The sequence below is a fragment of the Anser anser genome, assembly GCF_964211835.1.
Source record: "Anser anser genome assembly, chromosome: 13".
In the NCBI taxonomy this organism is placed as follows: domain Eukaryota; kingdom Metazoa; phylum Chordata; class Aves; order Anseriformes; family Anatidae; genus Anser; species Anser anser.
Window position 1 is genome coordinate 6,873,801 of NC_139734.1, and position 16,720 is coordinate 6,890,520.

At 39.4% G+C, this 16,720-nt stretch overlaps 2 protein-coding genes and 1 long non-coding RNA gene across 10 annotated transcripts in view; 2 read left to right on the plus strand and 1 right to left on the minus strand.

Moving 5' to 3' along the window:
• Positions 1-7,964, plus strand: part of LOC310880786 — an 18,366-nt gene extending 10,402 nt beyond the window's left edge. The window contains exon 2 of the long non-coding RNA XR_014571924.1: positions 3,878-7,964. This is a non-coding gene — a long non-coding RNA (uncharacterized lncRNA). The remainder of the gene's footprint in view (positions 1-3,877) is intronic.
• Positions 1-15,840, minus strand: part of CHIC1 (cysteine rich hydrophobic domain 1) — a 24,861-nt gene extending 9,021 nt beyond the window's left edge. For 2 of the 5 annotated variants that reach the window (XM_083797110.1, XM_083797112.1), the window contains exons 1-3: positions 15,519-15,840; positions 8,518-8,572; positions 1,625-1,780 (exon numbers count right to left, since the gene is read on the minus strand). In XM_083797110.1, the coding sequence (XP_083653236.1) occupies positions 1,625-1,780; positions 8,518-8,572; positions 15,519-15,700 (393 nt within the window). In that variant the 5' untranslated portion in view covers positions 15,701-15,840. Of the gene's footprint in view, positions 1-1,624; positions 1,781-8,517; positions 8,573-11,714; positions 13,931-15,518 lie in introns of those variants that run through there. The other 3 variants (XM_083797111.1, XM_083797114.1, XM_083797113.1) reach the window with 2 other exon arrangements.
• A 704-nt stretch (positions 15,841-16,544) lies between these two features.
• The window catches only part of LOC310880783 (uncharacterized protein), a 302,960-nt gene continuing 302,784 nt past the window's right edge, over positions 16,545-16,720 (plus strand). For all 4 annotated transcript variants that reach the window (XR_014571915.1, XR_014571916.1, XR_014571917.1 and 1 more), the window contains exon 1: positions 16,545-16,647. The gene's annotated coding sequence lies outside the window, so the exon portion shown is untranslated. The remainder of the gene's footprint in view (positions 16,648-16,720) is intronic.

Consider the following 16,720-nt stretch of genomic DNA (forward strand, 5'->3'; position numbering starts at 1 on the left):
GATGCTTTTGCTCTTCAGATTCTGTCCCCCATCATGCTGGAGGGGTGAGCGAGTGAGTGGCTGGTGTGTGCTCTGTTACTGATTCAACCACCACAAAAGAAAACCGAGAACCACCTTATACTTTTGATTCTTAGTGATGTAATTTGATCATATATACTTTATGCATATTTATACTCTTGAGAATTATTTTAATGCTACAATATCACATGGGCATTTATTTAGATTTTTTAATAGCACGGGGATAGTTAATGTGTTTTCAAAACTACAAATATTCCATCTCTATTTCTCAAGCACACATCTCTACAATGTAGAAAAAGCAGTTTAAATAAGTTAAATTAAGTCCTGTAACCTTTCGGTGATACAGGATTCAGTAATGAGCAGTTTATCAAGTGAAGATATTATGCCTTCAGTGACAAGATTTCATTTTTTGATGCCAAAAAGTGTTTCTTCTTAAGGCCTTGTAAAGTTTTGGTGTCCACTTAAAAAGAAAAACAGTTACCTCCACCAGATCTCACCACTCAGAAGGGTTACAGGACATAAAAGGATCCTACAAAATCCAACCTGAATGTTTTGTATGGGATTTATTACATTTTGCTTATACAGGTATGCTTCACCTCAGCCAGTCAATGCTACTGTTATTTTCTTAAGTGAAAATTGGAAAGTTTGGCAAAACACTTCTGAAAAGCAATGCCCAGTCCTTGTTTTTGCTTTGCATTTGTATCAAAAGCGCTAAGTATTACTTTTTAATAGTTTTACCCAAGATCTTTTCCTATATTTAAATTGACAAGTGCGCAGTTTTGCTTTTTTTTTTCCTCACAGTGCACCCACATACTATTACAATTCACATTTGTGGACAATAAAGTTTTATGGCTTACAAGTCTTACAAAGTATACAACTACAGAGAATATCATTACACTATACCTATTTGTGTATTTCCAAAACATTTATTGCTGTGATAAAGCTATTCTAAATGTAAACCACAGAAGCAATTAGGATCATGCTTACTTGATACTGACACAGTGCTTTTAAGAAGCATTACTTTGGTGTAATACTTTGGAGCTGTTCTGCTGAAGAAAAAAAAAAAAAGGAAGTCTTTAAACTTCCAGAATGGAAAACAAATTTCTGTTTGTTTCTAATAGAAATAGCACAGTAAAGTAAGTTAAATAAGCCACAGCTCAGAAATGTTATGGTATTTATTACAAATAAAAAAGTTAGTTTGATTGTAAAAACAACTATTTGGGAGAGGGGAGGGAAGAGGAAAATAAGTTTTCACTCCAGTTCATGCAACCTTTGAGGGTCAATGTCTAGTTTTGCACTCACTCAATTCAATTTTTAGAGCTTTAAAAATCATGAAAATTTAGGTTACCATATAGTACAACACTGTTCTTTTAAGTAAGATTGAATGCGGTAGTCTAAGGTGTAGCTAATCCTATCATCAATTTGGTATCATTTACTTCATTAACAAATGTATTTTTTCTATTTTCTAAGGCATGGAAAATGGAATAAGCTTTGAATGCAAGTGAGATAAAAGGAGTTTGGAACAGAGCTGATACTATTAAACATGATTTAATGTTATCAGTAATTGCAAAATAAAGAGAATAAGACAAATGAAAGATGTACTTACTCTTTTGTTAAGACAGACCACAGGCCACAGGCTACAGCCCAGTGTGCAACAGCAGCACAGACAGCCACAAAGCAGCCATTTTACATTGACAGGGAGATTTTTTCTTAAACAAGCGTTCACACGACTGATACTGGTCTTGAATTCTTCTGGAGCAACCTGCAACGGAAGCGCTGAACTTCAGTGGAAAGCCACTACATGGGTATTTTCTCAAGAACTGTCTCTACAGATTAAAATGTAAATGAAACATAATGCCATTATACAGTATGACCCCATCTTCTAAAACACTGGTCACACAGGGGATATGAAAAGTCACTTTCCAAAACCAAATTCATTTACAATGCATGCTTTGCAAAACCTTACATTAAAAAAAGCTCAACATAGCTTAGATGAGCAGCCTCACCCATATTTGTTGTACCATTAATAATAAATCAGTTGTCTTGACAACACGATGGCCCCGAACAAAGTGTGCAGCATGTGCACTGGCTACACTGACCACAAAAAAAAAAGAGGAAGCATGAAGGATATCTGGTTTCCAAGGGAACAAGTAGTAATATGTAGTTACTTCGTAGTAAAAACACTGTTGTTTGACACAGGAAAAAAAGATGACATTGTCCAAAATACTTTCATACTAATGCAAGTCTACACTGTGCCTGGGTGAAGGTGGAACACAAATTTCAGTTGTAGTCCACACAGACACAGGCCTGCAACTTTACTTCTGGTTTCTCCCTAAGAAGGAAAGCCCAGAACAGCATGTAGCCTATTACAATCAAGGGTAAAAAATGCATTTTGTACGTGATTATGAATAAAGCCTAGCTGTTGAAAAAACAACTTAAGAAGTATTCTGCTGAGCCTACTCAAAGGAATATTTTCTATATGTTGCCACTGCAGAGTCACCGTGGAAAACGGCATACTCTATCAAAAATAAGCTTTCTCCAATGGTAGAGTGTCTTAAGAGTGAGAACACTCACGTACCCACATGCCCCGCATCTGTCATCTCTCTACTGTACCTAAATAGCTTCTATCTGACAAGTCAAACATGGATCATGGTATTAGACCTAACTTGACTCTAAGATGGCACTCTTAACCATAACACAATCCAGGGTTCAGCTGCACGAAGCAGAATAATCAGATCCAACTTCAACAAACTTGAACAGTCAGGCACAACAACTCCAAAAAAAACCTTCTTTCCTAACTACTTGCCATGCTGAAGAACCTTCTCCCTGGGATTAGCCTGTATACAAAGCTGTTCAACTTCTGCATAATCCTTCCAACCACCAAGCCCAACTCTGCTCAATTTAATTCTGCAAGCAGGGAGGATAAAAAAAAAAAAAGCATTTATGACAATGACTCCTTTCACTAAAGAAGCAAAACCAGCAGACAGGAAGTGGCAAGGACCTGATTTTGCTACCTCCGCCTATTCACGAGAGCTAAATTTATTAAAGCATTGAAGGAAAGGGAGTAAGTAAATACAACATCTGTTTCCTAGCCATTCAGATCACCATGCAGTATAGAGTCAGAGGTCTTCTGGGTTTGTACGCTAGCCAGGCCTACAACTAGTACCATACAAACATCATTTAACACTGATTATTTTATAGCAGGAATAAGTACATGGCAACTATTTCTTATGCAATTATACTGACTTCATTCCCTTCCTCAGTATTGAAAAGACTTTCTTGTACTTCTTTATACATATACAAATGGAACAAGTCAAAAAATTTTCTTTAACCTAAATGAAACATCAATATTTAAATACATTTGCGACAAATGTACTAGTTAAAAATAATAACCAGCAAAACAAGCAGTGATCCCATGCATTGGGACATTTTCAATGAACAGGAAAAAATCATATTGCAATGTAGAAACCTAGCCTGTAGTTTCAAGCATTTGAAACAAAAGGTTTTGCAGCTCTCTGCCAATGGCAGCTCTTATATTCAGGATGCCACAAACATCCACTGGATGTGGGTACGTGTGAGTAAGACCATTTCACCTTCAAGGTGGGAGCAAGTTTTTTAGCACAGTCCAATTGGGTTGGTTGTATGCTGCACAAGTAACATTGCACAGCTCCTGCAGTCAGATTTGCTTCCAAGTAAACTGAGATTATGCATGCGAACAAATTGGTGTCCTTGATTCTTAAGGAAGTTTACATGCGACTATCATCCTAACATATACACCTTTAGTAAATCTTGAAATTTGTACATGCGTCATCCTATCTATTTATTTGAAAGATAACTTTTTTTTTCTTGACTCCATTAGCACTTGTGCAGTGAATTCTACTATACAGAGAGAACGTTCCCTTTTCTTGCAGTCACGAAGTTTACTGGACCTTGACAACACCACATGCCGCCCCCAAATACAGCTGTACAAACCTACCGAAGAGAATGCATTTGCACAATCCAGAGTTCAGTTTATCAGGAAGAAACCTTATCATCAGTGATAACATCCAACACGAAACGAAGACAACCAGATTCTTAGATCACAGCTGGCAGAAAAATTAAGAACCTAACAGGAAAACACTGCCACGGTGAGATTCCCTACTTCTCTGCCACTTCTAAGGCACTCGTCATATCAGCGTAACAGCCTGATGCTACTAAATAAGAACATTACTGATGTATTCTCGTTCCAGTAGAACCCGGCACTGCAAATGGCTAAACAAAAACCAGTTTTAGATGCCTCCAAGAAACACAGATTTCTACTTTAGATACTTTGGTATGCTGATTACTTAAAACAGTATTATCAAAGCACCACTACTACCTGCTAACGCACCAATTACTCTCTTAGCTGCAACATGAGATGGAATTACTAAAGAGTGCTTCAGCTAACCTAATCTACAGGATTTATTTCTTCCTTTAAGAAGCTTAATCACAAAACATATTTGTCAATTTGTCAATGCATCTTCATTTGAAGCTAAAGCAACCAGTGACCATGATAAGTTTCATTCTGTGATAAACAGAAGCAAAACAGTTTTGTTCCTCTGGGTTTCCAGCTCAGTAACAGTTAAGCATTGTTATGCAGTGACAAAGAGTAAAATATCTGTAAAAAAAAAAAAAAAAAAAAAACATTGTTCTAATTTAATAAGAAAACGGTTTTCAAATTAAACTGTCACCGAAGACTTTTGTTGATTTTTGGACATAATTTTAAATCTTATCTTTCTTGCAGATATAGGTTAATATGAAATGACCAAACTATTTCAAACAGAATTAACAGTACCTCTTGTGCAAAGAAAGCTCACTAAAAATCCAGTTTTGAGTATTTTTGGGAAGTCCCTTGGAAAGTTTCTGTTTGAGTCTTGAAAAGAACGAGATAAGTACATAGCTCCTGGCTGTGCAGTACACCTTGTAAAGAGACATTAGCTCCTTTTAGGTCTTTAAGGGGGAAAAAAACATAAAAGGGAAGGAGAGGGTGTCATAATATTTTACAACAGGATGCAAGAGAATCTACAAACACAGGAAGAAAGCAAAGCCCAGCAGGCCCGATCTTTCTCCTTCAATCACCATGATCACAAACCCTATCAATCACATGTTGCAATGGGATCACAATACCAAGAGCACATTTTATGGCTTACATTTTCCTGCATTGCACAGTTACCTCTGTATAGGACCCTTATTGTTTTAAGATCAGGGCAGGAAGCTCCACTTGCTTTCTTAAGGTTCGCTGGCTCCATCATTTTCTTGTCACCTGGAGCATTGTTCGCTAATGCACCATATATCATGAAGAATATTTTTTAAAGCTAGGTTTAAAATTCTTGGCAGCAAAGGAACCATCTAAACTTTAAGAACTAGAAGGTATGCTTCATTTTGGAACAGCTACTAATCAAGCTGCTCTGAAAGCATAATTCAAAAGCCTGTTTTAAAAGAATTTACAACTCTATAAAATGGTAGCACACTGAATTTGAATTTAGCCAGAATTTAAATTTAGGCCAAAGTCCAACTACATTATTACAAGTTAAATATTACCTCTGTATTGTGTAAATCAGATCTTTCCTTACAAAATTTTGTTAAAAAGAATGCACTCTCTGAAAGCCCAGCTCTGTATTTATAAACCAATACTTATTATTTATCTAACAGGATAAGAAGCAAGTCATTCGAGTTGAATTAGCTAGATCCAATATATGACCTACTTGGTATTTTCTTTATTGTTTAACTTTCCAGGTTATTTCCTCAAATATATACATCTACTCAAATATTCAGGATGTACTTGCATAAATCTTAGTTCTAGGCTAATTTACAACTATCCAGAATTTGCAAAAAATGAGGAGGAGTAAGAATGGAAGATGGGTGAAGAAGAAGGGGTATTTCATATTAAAATAGCTAAAAAAAATAGTTTGAGGTTTGCTATCATTACATAGATGGGTAAACTGAGAGTCATGAAACTTAAGTTTAACTTCTTAAGACTACACAGTGGCATAAATCTAAACAGTGTTTCTGGAAAAAAAGTTTAGCCCGGCAGTTTTATCTATTTAGGATTTTTAACCTGTATAGGATAAAATTTCCACCCCTTGTTTAAAAATCTATTAAATACAAGATGAAAATCTACAAGAAAAACAGCATCATAGGGAAGTCTATTAACTGTGCCCAATGGCTCCACGTTTTACACATCATTAGCAGCTGGGGTGTATTATTAGTATAAATTCACAGTGGACAACAAAGTCATTAAACTGAATGGTACGTGGACATTCTGAATACAGTAGGACATAACCTTATATTAGCTATGTACCAATGTGGGCTTACCATAAACATTTTATGAAAAAACTGTTAATATAAACAGCCAGTATGTTATTCATAAATTGTTATTTCATAAAAAGTAAACATTTGTACTTTAAGAAAAATAAAAGACCTAACAATGACACATCAGTTGACTGCAATGCTTATTACTATGAATTATTAATCGGGGTATTCGAAGAACACTTATTGGAAAAATCTGAGTTTTCATTTTCAGTAGTGGTAAAGGTGATTGACTGCCATAACCAGAGGAAGAAGCAGATTATTCATTTTTTGCAATTTATGAAAAAATTAAAAACCGAACAACCCACAGCTGTGGCTTTTATTATCTTTCACAAGAGCGTGTGGTAAGCCCTAAGAAAAAATTTGTCTACTACCTCATTTGATTGGTGCTTTCCCCTTGCAAAATGGAAGCAATTTATTTTCAAAGTCATCTTTCTCAAGAAGCCCCTCAAATCCACATATAAAAAGAGGTATCAGGATATCGAGATTCTCAACAGAAGCAGCATCTCTACACACCAAGTGATCTCCATACACCAAAATCATGTGATTTCTGCTGTCACTGATTAGACCTATAGAACAAGAAGGGTAAACCCGGGTAAACCCAGAAAAGAACATCCTCTTTTCTCTTTGCTAAATTAAGTTCAAGCAGTCAACTGAACTTTAATTTAAACTTACGCTATAGATCCTGTAGTAAAATCAATTGTTCACTGTTTATTTAACAGGAAGACAACCAACTGGAAAATGCGGCAGGCATTGAGGTTTGCGTTAAAAAGCAGAGGGTCCCCCCCCGTTTTTTTTCTTTTTAAATACACACACATTTTAAGAGAGAAACAGACATAAAAAGATGAAATATTCATCCAATCTAATTCTGACATTTCCTGCTGGACTTACTTAAGGAGAACTACAACTTGATTAAAAGAACATAAAAACTGATATTTCCAGAGTATTCCATGGTTTTTGAGTGACCTCAAAGTGCTTTGTGGAAAATAAACCTTAGAAAGGCCAAGTATTGAGATGGAAATGGTGTTATCACTAGCCTTCACACTAGGCACTATTAAGTCAGGAAGATGCCTCCTTTTGAGCCCAGTGAGGTTCTGAAACAAGGCCAGGGTTTCCAGGTTGTCTCTTAACAACCTTTTCAAACAACAGTTAGACTGCTGTCAAAAATGCTGGACAAACTGAACACGAGTAGTTTACTTGTTATGCTGGGGGTGAAACCCCAGATGGATTTGGCAGCACCAGGAGATGCCAACCAAGGAGGGAAGACGCCACAGCGTTCGGCTACATTTCAACATATTGTGACTCAACAGCTATTGCAAGAGGCTGCAGGGGCTATGAAGCTGCAGCTGTATGGTATGTCATTAGAGGAAGCAGTAAGAGCTGAATACCTTTTTCTCACAAATTCTGGAAAAGACGCACAAGGGGACCACGAAACAAAGCACACGAAAAACACTAGAGACTAAAACAGTCGAAAGGAAAAGAGAAAAATATTCCAAAATTAAAATGCCTCAAAAATATACAATTATGAAAATAAAACAGCAAAGAATTTTGTTAAAAGATTTCATTAATAGCTACAAATGAGTATTTATTAAACTTGCATTTAGAAACAGAACAAAACCGCAGAGAAATCAAGAGACTTGTCACCACCAATTTTCAGAATGAAATAATTACTGTATTTCTGAAAACGTCCTAAAAAACCTACTCAACTTGTACATTTAACACTTAACACCATAATTCCTTTACACCATAGTTCCTTTACGCTTCAGATAAAACAGATTTTTTCCAGAGATCTCTCTAAAAATGAACTCAAGGCTTGACAGACACGTTGTAAAAAGAAGGTCTAGGTTAACTTGCCAGAAGCAGCACAAACTCCACGCACCTATAAAGCAAGGGTAAGAGTTTTGCTTTCATGCAGACTGCCTGTGTGAAAGCAGTATGATGCCGTGTTTAGACCATCAATAAAGACAATAATCATTGCAAGTTATTTTTTTCTGTAGGGACTGGTCATTGACCAGCTATTTCATACAGGACAAAGTTAAATTTAACAGTCCTCAGTGCAGTGCTGGCCTGCCACCAGTTTTGTCTGGGTTCAGGAGCATGTATTTGTAACACAGAAACCACTGGAGGCACTGCATCTTTCCATTTAAAAGAACAGTTTAATCTCACACTTACCTTCCCTGTCAGAACAGAAGGAAATTCTGTATCAAACTTGTTGCTCAAGCCAAACCTTGAAAACAAAAGAGACAAACAAAATATATTCCACCTAACTTATTTTGGTTCCCTTAATAAAAAATGTAATAGATGTTGCATTTTAAAAAGGAAAACTATTTCTTTTTTCCTTGCATTTACTTTATTTCATGAGCTTTCAATCTGTGCTTATATCAGATCTTCTATACCATTCATAAGACAAAGAAATACAGCTCGGTGCTTTACTTTAAAACCTTCAAGCCACTAAAGGCAGAAAAATTCTTTTACGATTGATGGCAGTAAGTTTCAATTTTTGCTTCCTTAAAGAAAGGAAGCAAAAACCTCCACCTATTAAATTCCAATTTTACTAGGTTCGATAATCATTCTACTGCTATTTTTTAATTCATGCAATTTATTCACATGCAACAGATAAAGCTAGTTATAAAGGAACCCACTCATCTTCTTAGAAAGTTTACAATTGTACAGTTTAAAAAAAAAGGGTTTGCTCTGAGTTAAACTCTCATGCAAAATATGCAAGGGTCTACACATCGAGCAGTTTAAAACCAACTATGAACATTGAAATTAAATCGTAGGCAACGCTGTTAATGGTGGCTCTTCTCCAGTGAAGCGCTGTTACTGAGCAAGAGGTAAGGCTTCCTGGTGATGAGTGAAGCCTGCAGGCAGCTAGACCAAAGTCTTCCAGAATTTAGGAACTTCACACACCTACCAAACCAACTGAAATTTCCAAAAGCTCCTTTTGTAGGTCAGCAGGATACTGATGGCATGGGCTGACCTGGCTTTTTTACTGTATTTGAAGCATGCATGGAAGCAAGAAGTTAACTAAGCTCTGATGCTGTACCTGCTAGCTACTCCCGAACGAAAACCTGATCACTCATTCTCTCCACTTCCTTGGAAATTTTTAACCTTTGCAATTCAGAAGTTTAACAAAATAACAACTGGCCTCTCAGCTATCTCTATATTTGAGCAAAGCTTACTGTCAAGTCCATAAAAGTTAAATACGTTGTACACCAAGTTCTGTCAACCCTGCTAAACCATTTCCTGAATATTTTTGTTCAGAAAAAAAAAAAAAAGAAAAAAAGGATCTCAGCCAAAAAGAAGAGCATGAATACGTTTGGTATTGTAGTAATTACTGTAGAAACAAACCTTCTGGGGAGAGTGTTTGGAGGCAAACTGACACCTGAATTGTTCTTTACTGGTCACCAGTAAGGATGCCGAACGTCAGTCCTCTGCCATTACGGGATACATACATACTCGTGCGCACCCAGAAATAATCCAGATACCTAGGCCTGGCAATGTAACTTGCTTTGCAATGACATGAAAAATAAACCTTAAAGAAGAGAGAAGCACAGTAAGTTGTGCTGTCTATAGAAACCCAGTAAAGCTAACTAAAATGTTCATCAATGATGCTGGTGATGTCTAATTGAGATCTTCAATGGCTAATTTAAGCTAAAGCCTTGACACTTGTAAAAACCAGCATATTGGAGCACTATTTGTGGAAATATTAAAAAAACACAAAGCTGAGACCTTCACTAAAGCATTCGTCAACCTTTATCGCTTAAGATATCCGAAACACTACAACCAATCACCATCTATTTGTGTTGGTTTTATTCAATGTCTTCATCAAAAATTTTCTAGAAGTCAGTGTGCCTGAACTGAACACCAGCACAGCACATTCAAGCGAACGCTGAAGCCATGACTTTAAACTAGTGTGTTTTTACTGCCTGCATTTGTAGCAAATGTTTTAGGCATGCACAGAGGTTACTAATATAAGCACATTTCCATTTTCTGTCAATGTCATCTGCAGGTTGGTCTCCGCATTTTGTAGCCTTTTTTTTCTTTTAAGGATGAAATCTTCTGAGTTAGTCTAGTAAGGAAGTCTTTTCAGTTTTAAAAAATACAGAAAACACTAACTACATGAAGCACATAAATGAGCTTCTTCTTGAGGAATACTGAGTCTTCTGTCTACTGGCAGTGAAACTATCTGAAATGATAAAGTTTTAGCAATTAGCAATGGCGTAACTATATAATAAATGAACGACTGGAAAGTTCAGGTAAGACTGTAGAATTATTTACCTGCATAACAGACTAATTCCACTAGATCATGCCAAAGGTCTACCTAGCCCTGAGCACTGACTCTAATGGTGGCCAGCAGCAGATGCCAAGGAAACAGCAGAATAAAAAAACCGTAAACATGCCATTTCCCCAGAACAGCCTTCGGACCTTCAAACAGTTCAAAAACTTTCCGAGCCATAGGCAGCATCTCTCATCTCACTGTCACAGATACACTCACTAAGATTGCCACTGCACTACCGATTTCCCCCCAGAATAAAACAGATTAGTGCTTTCTGGTTTAGATCTATTAAGAACATAACAATAGCACAGAGGATTTTATTGGGTTGAATTTATACATTTGAAGGCTGATAATGTCCTGAAACATATAAAAAAAACTTTTATCAGTTGCAAAATATTCCATTTAGTTATAACACAACCAAGAAACCTCAGTTACAGAAATGCATCTATTTTACACTGATACCCACAAGTGGCTAAAAGAGTATCAAAGGCTTGGAGCATACTGAAGACAACACTACGCTACCCTGTATCACATTTAGGCAGCATCACTGATGGCTTTAACACAGATTTACTGAAGTATTTCCAGAGGTTTTACAAGCTAAGCCTCTTGATGATTTACACATAGTTGAGAAAGATTAAACTCATATTAGACAGGGGGGCAAAGACTCAAGAGCCAAATAAAAAATAGCTTTTCTTAGAACAATGGTAAAAGCAGAACATTACATAGTTCTAGAGCTTTGTAAGCATCTTCGAAAAAGTACTGGTTTTATTAAAAACTAATGTGAAAAAAAGTTAAGACAAAGTCTTGATTAAGAGATAAATAACCTAGATGTTCTACGACAGATTAATCCACAGCAATAATTGATCTAGCAGGACTTTGCCTACAAAGTCTTCTAAAATTCAGTATGTTTACAAATTACTGTCCAAAATGAAGGGCAGTACCTGCCCTTTCAAGTATTTAAGGCATCATATTTATTCCTGGGTACGCTCTCTTGAGTTCCTGATGTAAGCTGCACAAGATCTAATGTTTAGAAATTCACCTAAGTCACCCAGATAGTTCAGCTGCAGTTTTCCCTCTGGGTGAGAAATACCTCCAAAAGCAAGGCATTGCTGCCTACGGGGACCACCACTGGAACAGAACCAGGATGACATCAGTTTCTGCTGTCGCGCACACTCTCTCTTTCTCTCCTTCTCTTTCCCTGTTTAAAAGTATCACCTGAGAGAAGCCCCATCACCTCATTTTCCCCATTTGCAAAGTGGAGGGAACACAACTTGTCCTAGGCAGCTGCCCAAAGTCCCTCACAAATTAAAGCCTGAAAGGAACACCCTGAATCATCGCTTGCAAGCCCCAGCTGCAACAGGTATCCCATTATAGCTCCTCACAAAGCATTATCAGGAAGTGAGGTCTCCAGTCCCCAGAACTACAACTGAACTATTCTGGAAAGCACTTTCTTTTATTTAGAATAGACATACTTACAGATGTTTCACCTTTTTTTTTTTCCTTTTTCATTTTGATAGAAATAGCCATTCTTGTTTATCTCACTCCTTACTTACAGATGGTTACCAGTCTTAGTGGACTACACAAGCTAAACCCATTTAATCAACTCTCCTAGGATAGTCTCTGCAGTCTCCTTTCACCATGGGTCCTTTCCCCACACCTAATTCAGTTTAAGATTAACTTATCTTGAACAGATGAACTCAGATCACATGTACAACTCCATACAAGTAAAGATGACATTCATCAAGAGCCCTCAGCTGAAATTTTTCTTTCTAGTCTACGGTCCTGTCCTATGAAGCCAAAAAGAAAAAACAACAAATAAAGGCATCCTATCTCAGGGATGATACTTCGGAGAACTAACTTGTAACTACTGGTAGGCTGAGGTCATTTGCTATTTTAACTATGTGGAAGGTGTGTAGCTTGGGAGTAAGAGAAGACAATAACCAAATGCCTTATCACAACTAAAAGCGCCTGGCTCTTCCCTGCCTTCCCTAATTCACGACAACATGCTTTTCATCAGCACCTTGACTGTGGATCCCTGGCGCACTCCTATAGGAAACATAATGGAAGAATAACACTTAACTTATATCCAACAATAGAAAGTTTGCAGACTTAAGCAGGAATCACAAGCTGAATGCTAAGGGCAAAAAGATGTTTAATGGCTGTTTCATTACCTCATTACTATCCCTCCACATACGCTTAATGATGTGGAAAAACAGTATGTCAGAAAAAATAAAACTCATAACTAAGTTGGCATTTGTTTACTGCTATGTTTTTGGAAGTTACTGCTGCTGCTTTGGTGGGTATATGACTCAGTCTTCACTAAAAACATTTATGCTGAGATATTCTGACATGCCATCAGAGTAACACTGCTATGCAAAAAACAACAAACTTGCATGGAATTTCAGTGGCAAAGAAAAGACATTCACTAGGTCACAGTAATTTCTCTATGCTAAAATTCAAAAGCTTGCTGAGAACAGTAACTATGATGCCTAGTTTGTTGTTTTTTTTTTAAAGCAAGAATATTCCGGAGTGAAAGAGCACTGAACAAGATGAGCATAAGTTTTGCTACCTGCTTTCACAAACACTGTGAGAAAAACAAAACAAATACATTTCACACAGTCACTCTTACCATGCACAGGGGTGAAGGGTTAGCAAAACAGTCAGTGGAAAAAGCAAGATCTTACTAAAGCGATTCCTGGTATTTATATTTTGAATAGTTGGATACTGTAGTATAACTGTGTTAGGGTCAGAAGCTCACCGACAAGGCTCCAGGAATAAAAACTCTCATGCAACAAACTAATACACAGTTTGAATCTAGTACTTTGGGAGTATTTAAGAGGAATGCCCATGGAAAGCTGGACCAGAAGATGACCCTGGAATCAGAGAACATCCCTTCTACACAGAACAAGGGTATCCAAGCAGGCCAGTGTCAGATGAGGAACAGAAGGCATCTGAAACAAAACAACGGCACTGTCTTCTCTTTAAGCAAACGCTTTTCTTTCTTTCTCCCTTTTTTCCCTTTATTTAAATAGAGTGTCTGACTTTTGTCAGGACATAAATTTTTATTAGCAACATTCTAGACAGGCTCAGAAAACAAACACAGGTTTTACTGAATGACATGTCTCTCACTTCAGCAAGCAGAGCAGGTTGCTTCTGAAGCCAACTCATTTCAAAAGCAGCAGCATCTGTGTGATCGGACAGTGACAATTTCAGAGCTGGTACACACTAATAACCAGAAACTCGTTAGGAAGCCAAATATTCCCCATTTATTAAGGAGGCTAGGATTGTATACTGCAGTGTCCAGATTGATTTTTTTAAAAACGATGTCATGAACTGATGAAAGAAAAGCTGCCTTCTACCAGCAGGCAGGTATATCTGTTACAAGGAAGCTAGGAGGAGTGGAAGAAAGGGAAAGTAAGGCGGATGGGAATTTAGGGCATACATTCTAGCTTGTGTCTCCCCCATCACTTAAAATTATTACTTTCTTTTGATGTAGATATCACTAGTTGACAGCTCTTGGAGATGCTCCCGCCCATCCCCAAAAGATGCTGGAGCCCCAGAGGAGCTTTAAGTACCATCACTAATACACAAAAAGCATCACAGAAGACAAAGCAAAAAGATGCGTAACATTTTTCTGTTTAGTGCTTAAAGACAGAGAGCTAATAAAATGGGTAGGTGCTATTCTGAACATTTTGCTTGTTACATCCCTCCTTTAGTTAGGCCGCATGCTCTGTGGGGTCAGGTCTGAAAGAAACTCCATCAACACAAGCAAGCACACTGCGGTGCAGCACAGCAGCTACCCACTGGCACTAGCTCAATGCAAACCTGATTTAGACTTACATGACAGACACCGTACCAAATCCAACATTAGTTCTCTTAGGATGAAAGAGCCTTCCCCACCTAGTGCTTTGCTGCAGAAAGCTAGATCACACTGCACCTATTCACAGAGAGAAATGTGCATTCTTTTATGCAGTCTAAAGACAGACCCAGAGCAACACAAGCTTGATGGATCTCTGCAATACAAGTCCTGATACCTCCCTCCTTGTCATGTAAAGGTACATCACCACCACTGAGTTGTTGTGGCTGTATTTTGTTATACTAATTCCTCCACTTATTGGGGTAGGAATAGTGAGAAAAACAAAACAAAAACCAAACAGACTTTGCATGTTTATGTCAGTTTGTTCATGTTGCGTCCCACCAGTTTCTGCGAGCAGAACACACTGCAGCTCACGTTACATCCCAATGACAAGAACTGCTTAAACCCAACAAAACTCACAACTAACTTTGGAGTCAATAAATTACAACGCAGCCACGTGCCTCCTCTGCAGTGCAGCACGGGGACTCCGTGGCTCCGCTGTGACAGAGAAGGGTTACGGTAAAATCCGTCCAACAGCGCCCAAACCTTTGGGCTGGGCCCAGCACCATGCACGTTTCCCTTGGTTCTGACAGAAAACAGAGGAGGGAGCCCCAGGATCACCACGGCTGGGCCCAACGGGGGGGGCGTCCGCTACCCCGGGGGGCAGCGGCCCCTCACAGCTGCCCCCTCACACAGCCAGGGGGGTGCATGGCTGGGGCCCGGCTCCTCCTCACCCCCTGTCCCCCGAGGCTGCCCCCTGCCCTCTCAGGCTTGCCCCTGTCCCTTCACACCGCCCCTGTCCCCTCAGGCAGCCCCGTCCCCTCACACCGCCCCTGTCCCCTCAGGCAGCCCCGTCCCCTCACACCGCCCCTGTCCCCTCACAGTCCCCTCAGGCAGCCCCCTGCCCCCTCAGGCAGCCCCCTGCCCCCTCAGGCAGCCCCCTGCCCCCTCACACCGCCCCTGTCCCCTCACACCGCCCCTGTCCCCTCACACCGCCCCTGTCCCCTCACAGTCCCCTCAGGCCGCCCCCCTCCTTACACGGTGATGTGCCCGGCGCCCCGTACCGCCACGGGATCCGGCGCATCGCGGGGCCGGGGCAGCTCCTGGCTGCGCACCACGGGCCCGGACTCCTCCTCCCCTTCCTCCCCTTCCTCCTCCTCCTCCTCCTCCAGCTCGTAGATGGTGTCGAAGTCCGCCATGTTGGGCAGCAGCACGCTCATCGCCAGCCCACCCCCGGCGCGGACCGGCCGCGCGCATGCGCAGTGCTCCTCCGGGGGGGGGAGGGAGGGGAGGGGGAGAGGCGGGCGCGCAGGCGCACTGGCGCCGACGCCGGCACCTCAGGTGTGGTGGCGGCCGTTGGGCGGCGCGCGCTCTTCCCGCCTTTTCGCAGAGGGGCTCGAGGTGAGGCTGAGGGGGAGTCGGAACGACGGAGTTGTTTCAGTGGATTTCCGATGAGGATATTGTTTTCAAATATCATTTTTAAACGATTCTCTCTCTCTCTTTTTTTCTTTGTTTAATTCTTTTTGAAAAACGAGTCCAGAATAAATGGGGGTGTTGTGTTGAGAGGGAAGCAAAGCCCCTTAGGAGGAGTTCCACAGCTGGAAAAGGAAAAAAAAAAAAAATCTCAGACTGGTTGAGAGGGGAGGGATGTCCTCACCTGTGTGCAGGTGATTGTTGTTAAGTTTAAAATTTGAGCATTTAAGTTTAAAGTTTAAGCACTTAGATTAGTCCCCTACTGCAAGTCAGAAGTGAGCTAAAGAAAAATATTGGTGTCTTGAATGGCAAGCTAGGAATCAGAAGTAAGGTTCTGACATAATTTCTTTTTTCTTCTTAGTGTGTTAGCGTAGGTACTTTAAAGTAATGCATTTGGTTTAGAGCGTGGCCAAATCTGAATTTGTGTCTTACAGCTTCTCTGAGGAAGGAAGCTCACCTATTCCCTAACTGAGGGGAAGAATGGGTTTCTGCGCCTGTCTGCTATTCTTAGGAAAGAATTTTCCTCATAAATTCTCTTCGCTGTTTTTTAGGACTTTCTACACAGTAGCAAAAAGCAGCCGATTTTATTTTGAAAATTTTTGCTGATTCTGAAATCAAAATTGTATGCGCTACAGTTTTATCTGTGCCACACACTTGTACTTCAACATTCTGCACAACTTTGGTGGAGTTGCAGGTAAATCACATTCTGATGCTTGAGGAAAATAAAAAATTATAACTGAGGTAGAATTTTTTTAATGAAATTATAT